The 17,746-nt window shown below is 44.5% G+C and overlaps 1 protein-coding gene across 1 annotated transcript in view; it reads right to left on the reverse strand.

Moving 5' to 3' along the window:
• IPO9 (importin 9) overlaps window positions 1–17,746 on the reverse strand; it is a 567,644-nt gene that overhangs the window by 347,982 nt on the left and 201,916 nt on the right. Inside the window, exons 16-17 of the mRNA XM_069239031.1 lie at window positions 15,712–15,860; window positions 11,178–11,306 (exon numbers count right to left, since the gene is read on the reverse strand). Coding sequence (XP_069095132.1) covers window positions 11,178–11,306; window positions 15,712–15,860 — 278 coding nt within the window. The remainder of the gene's footprint in view (window positions 1–11,177; window positions 11,307–15,711; window positions 15,861–17,746) is intronic.

The raw sequence follows: 17,746 nt of genomic DNA on the forward strand, positions 1-17,746 counted from the left end.
GGTGAAAGAACACTGGTGCTGGGGCCTGGTTAGCAGGGTCCCAGCACACTTCTCAGTCAAGTCAGTATCAGGCAAAAAGTGGGGGGGTAATTGCAACAGGGAGCCATTTCCTTACAATTAACAAAATATATTTTTGCTTTATAAAAACCATTGGTCTGGAGTTAAGCCATTGAGTAAGTGCTTCTTTTGTCTGGGTATACAACAAATGCTTTGCACTACCCTCTTAAAAGCCTAACTGCTCGTCCACACTACCACAAAGGAGAGCATTAGTATTATCTACTTTAGCCTCTGTAAGTCGCTGGGGAACCCCATGACTCTGTGCACACTATATCTCTCTTTGATATAGTATATACAGAGCCAGCTTCCTACATCGTTGGAGCAGCGGTGGGGTCTACGACTTTGCATTTGGTGGTCTACTCAGCCAATACCTGATCACACGACTAAATTCCAAAATTGCCTTTGGAAACAGATTTTTGAATTTTGCAAATTTTTCTACATTTAAAAAAAGTCCTGCTAGGGCCTTGGTTAAGTCCCCTTAGCATTTCTTTTTAGATTTAAAAGTTATTTTAAGTTAGGGGTTAGTAACTAGAAGTCGTTTTTAGTTTCTAAAAAGTATTCCCAACTTTACTACATAATGAGCAGCTCAGAGGAAATTGTTGTGGAACTCAACCTCACCCTTTACCTCCATCTAGGGATGGGAGATTTAAGGTCCTGCAAGCTGAAAAAGATTAGAACAGGTTCCAACCTACCAAGGTCAAGCTCCAGGAGCTCTTGGCAGAGTACACCAGGGACCACCCTACTGAAGAAGAAGACCTCCCCTCAGACAGGGAAGATATTAGAGATGAGGAGGATGAACTTACCACTCCTCACCTAACTAGGGAGATCAGGGTCCCAACATCTTTATCTCCAAAGATAGTACTCACAGGATCTGGATCTTCCACAGGGGAGTCCAGCTCCTCTGGGAACATTGAGGGCAGCCTCAATGAAGAGGACCTCCATTTAGCAAGGATGGCCAAAAGATTAGTTTTGGAGCAACAGCTCCTAGCTATAGAAAGGGAGAGAGCAGAAATGGGCTTAGCACCCATCAATGGTGGCAGCAATATAAATACGGTCAGAGAATACTGATAGCCTAAGAATCCGCAAAGGGATTGCCTCATCATATGAAAAAGGTGATATCACCAAATGGTTCACAGCTTTTGAAAGGGCTTGTGCAACCAGAAAGCTAAACAGATCTCACCGATTGGTATTTTAACACAGTGGGGTTTCTTAAGGAGGTGGTTTCTGACAGAGGTACAAACTTCATATCAGCTTACCTGAAACACATGTGGAATGAGTGTGGGGTGACTTACAAATTCACCACACCATAACATCCACAAATAAATTGACTTGTTGAGAGATTCATCAAGACATTGAATGGCATGATCATGGGGTTCCCTGAAAAACTCAAAGGAGATGGTATGTCCTCCTGCCATGCCCGCTCCTCGCTTACAGAGATGTGCCTCAGAAGGGAGCCCACAGAATTGACCTCAAAGAAAATGTGCAAAAAGGTAAACTGATCTCTTGACTGTCAAAAGGCTTTTGGACCCCTGAAGGAGGCAGGGTGCTCAGCACCAGTTCTCAAAGCTCCAGATTATTCTAGGCAGTTCACTGTGCAGACAGATGCCTCCGAACATGGCATAGGAGCAGTCCTGTCCGAAACCAATGAGGATGGCCTTGACCAGCCTGTTGCTTTTATAAGCAAGAGGTTATCTCCCAGGGAGCAGCATTGGAGTGCCATTGAGAGGGAGGCCTTTGCAATGGTTTGGTCACTGAAAAAGCAGAGACCATACTTATTCGATACTCACTTTACTTTTCAAACTGACCACAGACCTCTCAGATGGCTTATGTAAATGAAAGGTGAGAACACTAAACTTTTGAGGTGGTCCATATCCCTACAGGGAACTGACATTTCAGTGGAACCCAGACCTGGGACTTCCCATGCCAATGCAGCTGTACTTTCCAGGTTCTTCCACTTAGATAATGAAGACTCTCTTGGGAAAGGTTAGTATTATCCTCTTTCGTTTGCGAGGGGGTTGTGTAGGAAAGTGCCCTTGTTGGCATGTTTACCCCTCCCCAACTTTTTGCATGATATTGATGCCAGCTTTGATTGAGAGTGTGCTGAGACCCTGCTTACCAGGCCCCAGCACCAGTGGTCTTTCCCAAAATCTGTACCTTTGTTCACACAATTGGCACGCCCCTGACACCCAGATAAGTCCCTTGTAAAAGGTACCTATGTTACTAAGGGCCCTATAGCCAGGGAAGGTCCCCAAGGGCTGCAGCTTGTATTATGCCACCCTGGTGTACTCCTCCTCAAGCACATACACACTGCCTTTGCAGCTTGTGTGTGCTGGTGAGGAGAAAAAGGCTAAGTCAACATGGCACCCCTCCCAGGGTGCCATGCCGACAAACCACTGCCTGTGGCATAGGCAAGTCACCCTTCTAGCAGGCCTTACAGCCCTAAGGTAGGGTGCACTATACTACATGAGCACTATGCCCCTACAGTGTCTAAGTCCATTCTTAGACATTGTAAGCACAGCATAGCCATCGAGTATATGGTCTGGGAGTTTGTCATTATGAACTCCACAGCACCACAATGGCTTCACTGATTACTGGGAAGTTTGCTATCAAACTTCTCAGCACAATAAACCCACACTGCTGCCAGAGTTGGATTCATTGATTTGTTCACCCAGAGGGCATCTTAGAGATTGCCCCTGTATTTTAGCCAAACTTCTAGTGCAGGACGGACCGGTCTGTGGCAGCCTGCCATTTCCAGACAAGTTTCTGACCACATGGGGTGAGGGCCTTTGTGCTCTCTGTGGCTAGAAACAAAGCCTGCACTGGGTGGAGGTGATTCACATCTCCCCGCTGCAGGAACTAACACCTGGCGGTGAGCCCCAAAGGCTCAAGCCTCTTGTTACAGTGCCCCAGGACACCCCAGCCATTGGAGCTGCCCACCGGACAAAACCCCACTTTTGGCGGCAAGTCCGGCGGGAAAATTAGGGAAAGCAGGAGGAGTCCAGAGCTGAGGTGACACCCCCCTCCCTGCAGAATCATCCATCTTAGTTTGGCGGACAAGAATCAATAGGGTTAGGTTTGTAGCCACACTCAGGGTCAGTAGCCATTGGCTCCGCCTTCGGACCCCTATAGTGCCCCCAAATCTAGGATTTAAGGGCTCCCCTGAACCTAGCTCATAACAGTCCTGGTAACCTCAGGAAGAAGACAAGAAGAAAGACTGCTAAGCTATCCCCCAGAGAAGACTGAAGACACCAACTTATTTAGCCACAGCCCTACAGGCCTGTCCCCCAGCTTCTGGGCCCTGCTACAAAAAGGTGACGCATCTTGCAGGACCAGCAACCTCTTAAAAGCCTCAAGAGGACTGCCTGCACCCTAGAGAACCAAGATCTCCAGCGGACAGTGGCCCTGTCCAGAAAGAATCTCCAACATAGGACTCCAGAGCCACACTGGATCTGTGAGTCTTGCCCACTCTGCGCTCACTGCCTATGGCCTGTGTCCAGGAGGCCCAACCAACTAGAGCTGGTTCCCAGGCGATTCTGATCTGTGTCCACCGTGGGTTAACCCCTCCTGTCCAACACGTCAATGCCTGCAGCCTAAATTCAGAGGACCCCCTGACCACAACATAGATTCTGGACTCCCAACGGTACCCCCACCTGAATACCCCTCTCCACGCCTGTGAGTGTACAACAAACGCTTTGCACTACCCACTACCCCCTTATAAGCCTAACTGCTTGACCACACTACCATAAAGAGAGCATTAGTATTATCTACTTTAGCCTCTGTTAAACCTCTGGGGAACCCCTGGACTGTGTATACTATATCTCTTTTTGATATAGTATACACAGAGCCAACTTCCTACAGAACATAATCCGATGACAGGAGTCGCAGGGCTTGAAGCTGGTCTTCTGTGACATCCTGACAGACCAGAATGTCAAAACACTTTGACAAAAGTCCAAAAAGCCAGTCAAAAAGTGACTGTGGCACGTAGGCTGGCGCGGAAAGAAAAGAACTGACGACAGCATGCCTGGGTGGTGCCTATATACAACCCGCAACATATCTGGCGAACAAGACACCAATGATGGACGCAGAGTCGACCAACACCAGCCAACGGCTGGGGTACTGCACGAGAGAACTCTCTGGATCCAGACTGATGCCTGGGGGAATTTCTAAGGTAAGGAACCTGCAACAAAAAGTCTCTATGAGATTAGTCTGACCAATAGTATTTGCTTGGGGTAGCATTCCAAATCATCGTTTTGTTATTTGTCCACTATACAACCACAGATTAGATACAGCCATATGCTAATCAGTCTTGGTCCTGCTCTAATAAGAACAGTCCAATGCAAACTAGCAAGCCACGTCCTCTCTGAATCAGAACTTAAGCAACCCAAGATTGGTTATGGCATAGTTTGGCCTCATCAGTCAGGTGCACCTTAGTTCCACATGAGCTCAAGGCCCACGTCGGGGAACACCCTTGGCCACTTTTGGCATTAGAGCAAACACACACAAAAAATGAAGGGAAATGCCTGTATCTAATCTAACCACTGGAAATGTAATGACCTACATGGCCAGGGATATGTATCAGATACGGGTCCCTTACTCACTGTGCCATTGAATGAAAGCTATACCTTACTCACTAGGCCCAAGTAGGCCAAAAATGGACTGGGGTTGCTCTTGGTGGCTTCTGGAGCAGCCCTCGAATGGTAGTTCATGATGGACTGTTCCCATGAAGAGCAGGTTCAGTACTGATTCCTGTAGGACATGTCTTTATTTACAGTGGGTGCAAAACAATGGGTAGGAATTCTACCATAAGCGACTGACTGAGTTTAGATTTGCAAGTACTCCTCCCATCACTTTTTTTTTTTTTTTTTTAATCATCTGCAGGCCACCATATAACAAAAAACCTTCATGGAAGACTTCTTTGGTTATATGACTGACCAAACTCCAAATGCCTTGAGAGCAAACATTCATGGAAGTCTTCAACCTCTAGAGGAGTAAAGGAAAAAGAGTCACACATCTCCCTTCAATTCCTACCCTACACATCCGGATATATATTGATGAAGCCTACTCACTAATTTTAAGGATGCCACACTAGAAATTATCATTGCCAAGAAATCTCATACAAACTTCGAACCATAGCACACTTAACATGTCAGAAAAGCCATACACCATGAACTCTTTACAGCCCACATATACTCTACCTGATGTTGAACAGGCAAACTCCAGAGACAAACAGCTATACCACATGGCTCTAAAAACCATTATCTACCCAGTGAATCTTTCTCAACAGGACTAATGGTTGCAAAAACTCTCTACATAAGGATTTTGCAAGTCACCAAGGAGTTCCACAATCATATAGATGAATAAGGCCAAAGGATGAGTTCTTTCATAAGGTTATGGAACTCCAGCGGTGACGGGCAATATCCTTGCACGTCAAAGGGGTACTTTATCCCATATAAAACATGGTCTCTTCATCATTTTTCCTCACAAACCATTCAAAACTTTGGTGCGTAGCTCTTTCAAATGAAAGAGTGCATATGTTTTTGAACATGAACAAAAATAAAACCTCCAGTGCAAAATGAAACACACCAAAAACCTGTTCGATATTTGATGCAAATAGATATTAGAAACAGTTTAGTATAAGTCAGTATACAAAACTGCAGTAGCTTGGAATGTGTACAAACATGCAGAAGGATTCCAGCTTTTTCTCTATCTAAGGAGTGCAAAAGATAAACATTCTCTCTGCTTGGCATTGTAAGCTATTAAAATAGAGCAGAAGAAAGAAAAGTTGCTTTTTTTTTTTTTTTTACTTTAGGCACCTGCTTTAATTATGCTTCGAGATCTGGCCTGCCTTTCACCCGAGCTGCTGGTTCTGGCAGCAGACATTGTGATGTCGGTACTCAACTGTAATAGCCTTACAATGGTCAAATTCTGATATCTTTTCTTTATAATTGTTGACCTAGTGAGTCACAAGTCACCAATTATAAAGAAATTAGTGACTGAGGCTTATACAAAGATTACAGAATCCCATGTATTACAATGAGCTATCCAACATAATGGACAAGCATGCCCACACCACAACTTTAACTCAAGACATCCAAACAATCTGTTAACTGGTTAAAAAACCAATGTAAAGAGCCCGCAGAAAACTTTTAGAGCCCCTAAAAGGAGGCCGGGGTGCACTTTCAACTAATAGAAAGTATGGCAATCAAACCTTCTACTGGTCAAAGGCATCCTTTCTCAAAACAAAGCAAAAGTGACCAACCAGCTACCCCAGGGAACCATTCCAAATCCTCCACAACCAATTTAAAGAGTCTGCTACACTAACACTTCTAGAAATTGAAATCAACAAGTCAGAACTCCATTTGTATAAAAAATATAAAAACATTTGAAGAGGATAAATTACCAAGCAGTCACTCACTGCCCAGAGGCAAAATAAACTTAATTTAAAAAATCTGGCTACACCCCTAACTCACTGACTACATTAACAAAGGCAACTGCCAAATCTAAATTATCCTATTTCTTTAAAGACTCCCATTCCTAATCTCTGGCACAATATACAGACAACCTTTCTACATTATGACAAGCATCACACACTCATTCTTGAATCAAAGTTCTCAGTAGCAGTCTCTTAGGGGTGGACAGGTTTGCCCCCTCCTTGCCTGATGCAGATCCCAAATCTCTAGACGACTATAGGCATATCACAGGCCTTCTTATCTTCAAGATGCACCACAAACTAAATGAGCACACTTACAAAAAGTATTACTAAGGAGTAATTCAGTCTGTTCTATTCCATCTGAAGCACTAAAACTTTTCCTCTCAAAATTACTGAAGATACCCTACGCATCGCCAACGAAGTCCACTGCTGTCTCTTAATCCTTCTTAAATAATCAGCCTTGGGAACTGCTGTTCACAACATTCTCCTTAAAACCCTAAATAAGAGTAGGCTGTTGGTGCAACAGCGTTCACATGGTTAAAATCCTGTTTCACCAAGATCACAATACATTAAATGAAGCAGCTATTATTATACCCGAACAATGTTCCTTCTAAAACGCCTGAAGGCTCTGGTCCTTGCTGCTCCAGCCTTTACATGGGATTCCTGGATAACACACTGACACCATGGCACTTCCCTTCTTCAGAATGGGAAGGATGCCGAGATCTTTTAGAATTGATTGCTTTAAAATACTCAATGTCTAATGCCCTCCCTCAATAAAATTCAATCCTGGTTGAACAATATGAATGAGATGCTAAGCTCACAGTAGTCAGCATTCCTCCTGCTTTCCCATAATAAAACCAGTTACTGGCCACAAATTGGACTAATTAACTCACAGACATGGGTATTCTTTCAAAGACTGTGACCTCTGTTGTCACTTGGCTTCAGTTCAGTAAATTACTACCTTTTCAGTCAATAGGGTAGCTAAAATTTCTAATTACAATTAAAACTATTAAATAATCTTGAGCCATGCTTCCTTAAGCAAGCAGGAATGCAACATTCCAAACCTTAGTCAACAAGGGAAATAAATCTGTGTTTGGCTTGTACAAATCACATCTAGCACTGCCACTTGAGGCTGCAGCCCACATGTCCGCCAATATAAATACATTTAGAGAATTTCACGTTTGAACATTACAACAATGGCTTCCACTTGAACCTTCCTTTCCCTACAAAACAGTATTTTCATGTGCAAGACAATCCATCTGAATACCAGACTACCTATTTTAGAACTCAAGTTTCTTGCAGAAGCACTCCAAAAAACACTAAGCACTGCTGAAGGTCGACACTCAGATTCAAAAACACATTCAGACTTAACAAGTTACTTACCTTCGGTAATGCATTATCTGGTAGAGACTCCATCTAGCTGCAGGTTCCTCACTTTAGAATTTCCAGGCGTTAGATTGGAATCGGGAACTTTTGCAGAGCAATACCCTTGGCTGCCCCATCGAACGGCGGCGTTAGGATCTGCATGGTGTCGTTGGCATCATCAGAGCTGTTTGTGATGTCACAGTCGCCTATAAAGGCACTCCCCAGGTGCGTGTACGTCAGTTCCTTTTCCACAAACTTCCACACCAGAAGCGCAGAGCCATGGAAAGAACAAACAGTTTGTCTGTGCAAAAACTGGGGCTCTGAAAGGGACAGTCCCTGACTCTATTAGATGTGTCTGCAGAGCAGGGAGGAATGGGTGGGTGTAAGGAGTCTGCAGCTAGATAGAGTCTCTACCAGACAATGCGTTACCAAAGGTAAGTAACTTGTTCATCTGATAGACTTCTTGCTGCAGATTCCTTACCTTAGAATAGATACCCAAGCCATAACCGCCTGGCGGTGGGCTACAGACGGATCTTTACAATAAAAAGTCCTGCAGGACCAAACGGGCAAAGTGTCTGTCTCTACGGACCTGATTGTCCAGGCAGTAATATCTTGCAACCATGTGCAATGATATCCTCAGAGCTGCTTAACAGATACCCAGGACTGGAACACCTTGTGCTAGAGCAGTGGTAGCAGCCTTGCCCCTGGTGGAATTAGCCCTCAAGCCCTCAGGAGGCTGCTTCTTGGCCATTGCTTAGCAGATCTTAATGCAGAGAACTACCGAGGTCAAAATGGTTCGTTTCTGCCCTACTCAACCTTTCTTTGCTCCCACTTACCACACAAACAGTTGGTCATCAACCCAGAACTCTATTGTGCAGTGAAGGTATAACACCAATGCTCTTTTTGTGTCCAGTCGTTGAAGTTGCTCTTCTTCCTTAGAGGGATGCAGTGGAGCAAAAAAGGTGGGCAAGGTGATTTTTTGACCCAGGTGAAATGGGGTCACCAGCTTGGGGAGGAAAGAGGCACGAGTCTGAATACCACCTTGTCCGGGAACATGGTGAGATACGTTGGCTTAGATGAGAGAGCCTGCATCGCACTCACCCTCCTGGCAGATGTTATTGCCACAAAGAAGGCTGTCTTGATGGAGCAGCTGGAGGGGGCAGTTGTGCAGTGGCTCAAAGGGAGCACACATAAGAAAAGTGAGGACCATATTTAGGTCCCACTGAGGCATGACTAATGCCATAGGAGGATACATATGTACAAGCCCTGTAAGAAATCTATTAACAATTGGATATTTGAATAATAATGAAGGCTGATTGAGCAGCTGCAGGAACGCCGATAAGGCAGAAAGATATCCTTTGAGAGTGCCCAAGGCAGAACCCTGTTGAGCAAGGGATAAGATAAAGAGAAGGATGTCAGAAAGCAAAGCAGAAAGTGGATCAATAGATCTTTCTGTACAATAACATACAAAGTGTTTTCAACAGCAGGCGTAAATCGTCTTAGTGGAGGGAAGTCTGGGAAACAATCTCCCTGGGGTTGGTATGAATAGTAAAACTCAAGTTATGGTCATTACTGATTAACATATCATCAATATATAAGTTTAGTCAAATTGGGGGTGGTGGGGGGGATGGGTTGGGGGGAGACGTGCCCATAGATGCTCCTTTTCAAAGTAACCCATAATTATTTTTGCATGTGATGGAGAAAATTTGGCTCCTATAGCTACCCCCTGTGCCTGCCTGTACCAAGTGCAATACAATAGCAGAGACTGGACCATGAGGAGGCAATCGTACTCTACTACTGAGGAAATTGAAAACTAGATGGATCATTCATTTATGAGCGGTAGGCGTAGGTTTGAATACGGGCAGAGAACTACATGTTTTTCTTAAAGAATGATACACTGTTTAAGTTCAATTGGATGAAATAGGATCATGTCATAGTTCTGTTCAACATAAAGGTTTCCTTAATACTTCCTCATAAACCTTCCTTTTGCATATTTTGTTTCCCTCTTCTCCCTTCTTCAACACAATACCAAGGTCAGATTATTTATTTTGGTCCAAAGAGGTGTTTCCCTTGCACTGATAAGTTTGCAATAATTAGACTGAACCTCACACTCTTGAGGGTTTTGCACATGAACTGTGCTGCAATTCTTCCACACTTTTGTACCGTAGTGCCAGCTCTGTTGATTATGATAGTTTGGCATACTTCATTGTTTGGTTACTATTTATCTCACTTTTCTTGAAACACCCATTGGCTGATTTGTTTGTTGTATGGGAACACATTTGGAGTTTATCAACATTGAAGCTGTATTACTTGTACTATAGAAATGTACTTTGGACTGCTCCAACACTGAATAAAGTTTTCTGCCTTGGATATTATTGTACTAATGGACTTTACAGATGCACATACCGGATTCCATGAATCTACCTGTTGAGTTCTGTGGTACTGTTCTCGTCTTCAGCTTTAACACCTAAGTGATATAAATGTATTTCCCTCAAGGACGTGCTTTATGCTCTAATTTACAATACAAATTGGCTCATTATACATAAGACTCACTTTATTAAAGCTCATTTCATAAAACAAGCACCCGACATCCAGTATGAAGACTATATTATTCACAATGGAGAAAAATGCAGGCATAAAACTCATAAAACTTTTGCATTAATGTTTAATATGTATAGTACCTCCTACAGATATGTTGTGCACATCATCTATCAAAACTAACCTGATTTATAATTATAACACCACTTTATGACTGCTAGACTCTAAGAAACGCACTCCTTGTAAAGTCTTCTGACACTGCATGTAGGATTCTGATCAATTTATACGAAAGGCCAAGTAAAACAAAAAAATAATAATAATTAAAATAATGTCAGTTATTAAGCATGGGCACTACATTTTGACATGGTTAAAGAAAAAAACACCCAAGGCTCTGCTGCCCTGGTGCTCACTCACGCATGTAATATCCACATCGTTTGTCGGGGAGAAGGAGTTTGGTGACCATCCAACTCTTGTTACAACCATGGAGCTACTATTGTCTTTGAAGCTTACTGCACTAGGAAGAGAATAGTTCTCTAGATAACTAACAAAGAGGACAATAGTATCGAGGTCACATTTTCAGACAGAGGTAAAAGACAAATACAATGTCACTGTTGTAAGACACTTTTAATAGCCCTTGTGTGTTCATTTCCTTTAACGGTCACAGGGCCAAGACGTCAGTCAATGTGTAACAAAAGCATGTTACAACATGTAATTTCTCGCTTAGCTCCTTCAGTTATCACACTCATTTAACACTAATATCCCAGAAAAAGTCAATGCTAAGGATTACCTGCATGGTGGCATTGTCATCTGTGTGAAGAGTGCACTGTGCTACCGCAGGAAATGCCTGACAAATCAATAGTTCAGACAAGGGAGGTTTGGTGTGTCTCACCACAGTTGTCAAGATGTCGATTGAAGTCTGAAGAGAGAAAAACAAAAGATGAATGACTATTCCTACCATTCAATATTTGAAACACCAAAAACGCATTCCTTGATGATGAAAGAAAGGTGCACATCCAATTAATCTCCTTTACCCCACTAACTCTTGTGCCAGCCCTCCGGTCTTATAGTACTGCAATAAAAAGGTAAAATGTTACAATGTTCGTATAGGCAAGTGTACAAAATCTACCTTCCACAGATGAGCACTGTAGGAAGTTGGCTCTGTATATACTATTTCAAAGTAAGAAATAGTGTGCACAGAGTCCAAGGGTTCCCCTTAGAGGTAAGATAGTGGCAAAAAGAGATCATTCTCATGCTCTATTTTGTGGTAGTGTGGTCGAGCAGTAGGCTTATCAGAGGGTAGTGTTAAGCATTTGTTGTACACACACAGGCAATAAATGAGGAACACACACTCAAAGACAATTCCAGGCCAATAGGTTTTTATATAGAAAAATATATTTTTTTAGTTTATTTTAAGAACCACAGGTTCAAGATTTACAAGTAATACTTCAAATGAAAGGTATTTCACTCGGGTATTCTAGGAACTTTGAATAATCACAATAGCATGTACAGTTTTGGCGAAAATGGCATAAAAGTGGACAGTGCAAAAATCAATTACCCCCCACTTTTTGCCTGATACTGATGCTGACTTGACTGAGAAGTGTGCTGGGACCCTGCTAACCAGGCCCCAGCACCAGTGTTCTTTCACCTAAAATGTACCATTGTCTCCACAATTGGCACAACCCTGGCACGCAGGTAAGTCCCTTGTAACTGGTACCCCTGGTACCAAGGGCCCTGATGCCTGGGAAGGTCTCTAAGGGCTGCAGCATGTCTTATGCCACCCTAGGGACACCTCACTCAGCACAGACACACTGCTTGCCAGCTTGTGTGTGCTGGTGGGGAGAAAATGACTAAGTAGACATGGCACACCCCTCAGGGTGCCATGCCAACCTCACACTGCCTGTGGCGTAGGTAAGTCACCCCTCTAGCAGGCCTTACAGCCCTAAGGCAGGGTGCACTATACCACAGGTGAGGGCATGGGTGCATGAGCACTATGCCCCTACAGTGTCTACGCAAAACCTTAGACATTTTAAGTGCAGGGTAGCCATAAGAGTATATGGTCTGGGAGTCTGTCAAAAACAAACTCCACAGCTCCATAATGGCTACACTGAATACCGGGAAGTTTGGTATCAAACTTCTCAGAATAACAAACCCACACTGATGCCAGTGTTGGATTTATTAAAAAATGCACACAGAGGGCATCTTACAGATGCCCCCTGTATTTTACCCAATTGTTCAGTGCAGGACTGACTGGTCTGTGCCAGCCTGCTGCTGAGAGACGAGTTTCTGACCCCATGCGGTGAGAGCCTTTGTGCTCTCTGAGGACAGAAACAAAGCCTGCTCTGGGTGGAGGTGCTTCACACCTCCCCCCTGCAGGAACTGTAACACCTAGCAGTGAGCTTCGTGTTACAATGCCCCAGGGCACTCCAGCTAGTGGAGATGCCCGCCCCCTGGACACAGCACCCACGTTTGGCAGTAAGTCCAGGGGAGATAATGAGAAAAACAAGGAGGAGTCACTGACCAGTCAGGACAACCCCTAAGGTGTCCTGAGCTGAGGTGACTCTGACTTTTAGAAATCCTCCATCTTGCAGATGGAGGATTCCCCCAATAGGATTAGGGGTGTGCCCCCTTCCCCTCAGGGAGGAGGCACAAAGAGGGTGTAGCCACCCTCAAGGACAGTAGCCATTGGCTACTGCCCTCCCAGACCTAAACACACCCCTAAATTCAGTATTTAGGGGCTCCCCAGAACCTAGGAAACTAGATTCCTACAACCTAAGACGAAGAAGGACTGCTGACCTGAAAGCCCTGCAGAGAAGACAGAGAAACCAACTGCTTTGGCCCCAGCTCTACCGGCCTGTCTCCCCACTTCAAGAGAAACTGCAACAGCGACGCGTTCCACAGGGTCCAGCGACCTCTGAAGCCTCAGAAGACTACCCTGCATCTAAAAGGACAAAGATCTACCGAGGACAGCGGCTCTGCTCCAAAGAAGAAACATCTTTGCAACAAAGAAGCAACTTTTAAAGAACAAACGTTTCCCCCCGGAAGCGTGAGACTTTGCACTCTGCACCCGACGCCTCCGGCTCGACTTGTGGAGAAACAACACTACAGGGAGGACTACAGGGAGGACTCCCCGGCGACTGCGAGCCCATGAGTAGCCAGAGTTGACCCCCCAGAACCCCCACAGCGACGCCTGCAGAGGGAATCCAGAGGCTCCCCCTGACCGTGACTGCCTGCTTCTAAGAGCCCGATGCCTGGTAAGGACACTGCACCCGCAGCCCCCAGGACCTGAAGGATCTGACCTCCAGTGCAGGAGCGACCCCCAGGTGGCCCTCTCCCTTCCCTGCCTGCTTCGCTGAAGAGACCCCTGGGTCTCCTATTGAACTACATTGCAAACCCAACGCCTGTTTGCACTCTGCACCCGGCCGCCCCCGTGCCGCTGAGGGTGTACTTTTTGTGCTGACTTGTGTCCCCCCCGGTGCCCTACAACACCCCCCTGGTCAGCCCTCCAAAGACGCGGGTACTTACCTGCTGGCAGACTGGAACCGGGGCACCCCCTTCTCCATTGAAGCCTATGTGTTTTGGGCACCACTTTGACCTCTGCACCTGACCGGCCCTGAGCTGCTGGTGTGGTAACTTTGGGGTTGCCCTGAACCCCCAACGGTGGGTTACCTTAGACCCAACTTTGAACCCTGTAGGTGGTTTACTTACCTGCAAAACACTTACCTCCCCCAGGAACTGTTGAATATTGCACTGTGTCCAGTTTTAAAATAGCTTATTGCCATTGTGTGAAAACTGTACATGCTATTTTGCTAATTCAAAGTTCCTAAGTGAAATACCTTTCATTTAAAGTATTGTTTGTAAATCTTGAACCTGTGGTTCTTAAAATAAACTAAGAAAATATATTTTTCTATATAAAAACCTATTGGCCTGGAATTGTCTTTGAGTGTGGGTTCCCCATTTATTGCCTGTGTGTGTACAACAAATGCTTATCACTACCCTCTGATAAGCCTACTGCTCGACCACACTACCACAAAATAGAGCATTAGAATCATCTCTTTTTGCCACTATCTTACCTCTAAGGGGAACCCTTGGGACTCTGTGCATGCTATTCCTTACTTTGAAATAGCACATACAGAGCCAACTTCCTACAGCAAGGAATCTGAAGGTGGAGTGTATTGTGAAAGCAAAGCACCTGAATCTAGAGCGCACTACTTTTCCATATTCTCCACCGCTCTTAGAGGAAAGTAAAAAAGCAGGAGCATGTGTGTAATAGTTTACAGAAGGGATGTAATCAACAGCACCATTGGTCTGGCTTACAGCTTTGCTAAAAGTGTTTAAAATAAATAAATCTCAGTAGTCCTTCAGGATGGCGGTATAGTTACAGTGGTGAGCTTGTTGGCTGCCATGTGATTAATTCAGGAAAAATAATTACACTGTCCAACAATGGAATTAGTCAGAATATCTAGCAATTGCATGATCTGCCTCAAATCACCCAGGGAATTAATTTCATAGTGAACCATCAAACTGCTCAAAATTAATCTATGCAGTTCACTCATTTTTTTACTTGCCACAGATGGGTAAATGTTGATCATACAACAAACTGGTAGATTAAAGGTGCAATTGAATGCTGCACAAAACAGGAAATATATATAGTTTTTTCCAGCTAGACGTCTATGGGATATGGGTGAGGGAAACATCCAGAATAATTACAGTGAAAATTTCAATTTTTACTACAGTAATTGTATAGGAGCACCTTTTGCCCATTATTTTTTTCAGTTTGAAAATGCCATAATACAGGGTATTCTGCAAAATCAACTTTGCCACTAAGAAGTCAATTTCAATTGGTGTCATAAAAAAAAATACTGAAATGCTACCCATCATCTGCAAGTTTTCATTACCCAAATGGCTTTGAAAATAGACTTTAAAGTTCTTTTACTGCATATTTCATAAACAAAGAAGGGGGCAATAAGATGTGGAGAACAGATTGACGAAGATTGACAAAGTGATCTTGTTAAAAGTAGCCTGTGATGGCTTGATCATGGCTACGACTCCGACCACAGCACTCAGAGCAACATGCACAAAGAGGGGCCAACAATGCCAACCCTGCCGAACCCAGAAGTCTACAGGAAGGGAGAAGGTACGGAGGAGCAAAGAGCACTACACACTTCGATTGTTATGAGGGCAGTGACCTGATAACTGATTACAAGCACATCCTTACTACATCCAAATGTCCCACACCAAAATCTTTCTAACCACTGAAAGTCTATTTATTCATCCATAATTCATGTTTTAGCGCCTCGACTTTACAACAACATGGTACTCACGGAGCAAAGTCCAGGTGGAATCTTATCCACAGGAGCATGCATAATGCTGACAAGAGTCGGGATGAGCCTCATCTGCATGGGTCCTTGGCAACCTTCTATCTGCGCCAGCTCCTTGAAGATATCTTGGGCTAGAGAAGCAACAACTGGATCTGAAGGGGAAAATGAAGGTCACTAAGTAACACGAGCATGGCAAACTTTTTCACAAGGTACACCACCTCCACAGCTTCCAGGAATGTAGTGTTTAACTGGTGAATATAATCCCTGACCTACAGTTTTTTAGCTCCCTCTGCATCACTGCAACAAACGTAAGCCTAACCTTACCTTACATTAAATTAAATTAAATTAAATTAAAGGTAAATTCCTTTTGACACTGGCCCAGTTGAACCAAAATAATGCAACAACTAACCCCCACTCAACGCATAAGGAGAATAAGAAAATTAATGTTAATTTTAGGCCAAAAGAGATTATTTCCCAACTTTCTCATCAGCCTCACAAAAATGAACAGTATTACTTTACACTGAGATAAATAGTGTGGGATAAGACAAAGACATGAAAATAACAGCGCTGAATTACCTATGAAACAAAATGTAAAAACGCATCAAGTCCCATTTTAAGAAGCTGAAAATAGGATGTAGTTCCTGTAGGAAAGTAGCATCTTTTTGACAGAGTAACCCCCACTTTTTGCCTGGTTTCGATGTGTTTAGACTGTAGTACACTGGGATCTTGTTAATCAGAACCCAATGTCTGTGTTCTCTCCTCTAAATTTGGTTGCTGGTAAACGTTTACACCCACAATCGGCATACTGGTGCAACCATGTAAGTCCCAAGTATATCGTACTTAGGTACCAAGGGCACTGGTACACTAGGGGACTCTCATGGGCTGCAGCATGTATTATGCCACCCATGGTAGCCAATGCAAACTGTCTGCAGGCCTGCCATTGCAGCCTGCTTGAAATGGTTCATGCACCTTTCACTTCCGATATAAGGCTTGCTTTATATCGCGGTCACTGCACTTGGACACTAAGTCACCCCTCAGGTAGGCCCTTCAGCCCAAGGGCAGGGGGGCATGTCCATAATTGTGATGGTAATCCTGCATTTGCCCCTTCAAAATCCAGACTTCATTCCCTGGGCTTTGTACATGCGGGAAAGCAATCTTAAGGTATGTAGTGGACACTGGTCAACAAGAGTGGTCCAGCTACATAATGGTTTCTCCAAACCTAAGCATGTTTGGTAACAAACATGTTGGAATCATATAACTATACCGATTCCAGTGCTAGCTGCATGATCCCATGTACTCTGGGGGTACCTCAGATGATCCACCAGTTCTGCTTGTACAGCCTCCTGGGTCTGGCTGACATCCCTCGCTGCTGTCAACTCCAGACACTGTTCTGCCCTCCTGCTGCTGATCCTACCTCAAGCAGGAGAGGGCAGAACAAAGGATTTCCTGCAAAAGAGAGTTGTGACTATCTCTCCCTTTGAAATAGGTAACTCACGGCTGGGATGGCCTCTGAGCGCCACCAGACTACTTTGAAGGGAACGTTTGGTGCCATCCTTGCATAATCTGGTTTGCACCAGTTCAGGAACCTCCAGTTTCCGCTCTGACACAAAACCACTAGAGGACGGGGGAGCGACCACCCCCCTGACCAGCTCCTCCCTTAGGGAGGTGCACAGAGCTCTGCCAGGTGAATACAGCCATCCTGGAAAGAAGGTAGGTGGAGGCCCCTTGGAATACCTGACTGGTTAGGCTAGGTAGATGACGTCCCAGACCCCTTCTGATAGGTGGGTCACTACAGAGAGAACTTTTTTAGGGCTACTTGGGGGCTCCCCCGAAGGTGGGTCCTCAGATTTGTCGAGCAAGACTCTACAAAGAACTCTCTGCCAGATCTCTTCTGTTCCTGGCCTCCAGAACCATTGTTGGTCTGCTTTTGGAACTGAAACAAGAGTGTATCCAGCTGTGAGGGCTTCCACTGCAACATTGTTTACCAATCTCCTGCAACATTTCTGCAACCTCTGTTGCTATGCATCCTCCAGGGTCA

This window comes from Pleurodeles waltl, chromosome 6, assembly GCF_031143425.1.
Source record: "Pleurodeles waltl isolate 20211129_DDA chromosome 6, aPleWal1.hap1.20221129, whole genome shotgun sequence".
NCBI classification, from domain to species: Eukaryota; Metazoa; Chordata; class Amphibia; order Caudata; family Salamandridae; genus Pleurodeles; species Pleurodeles waltl.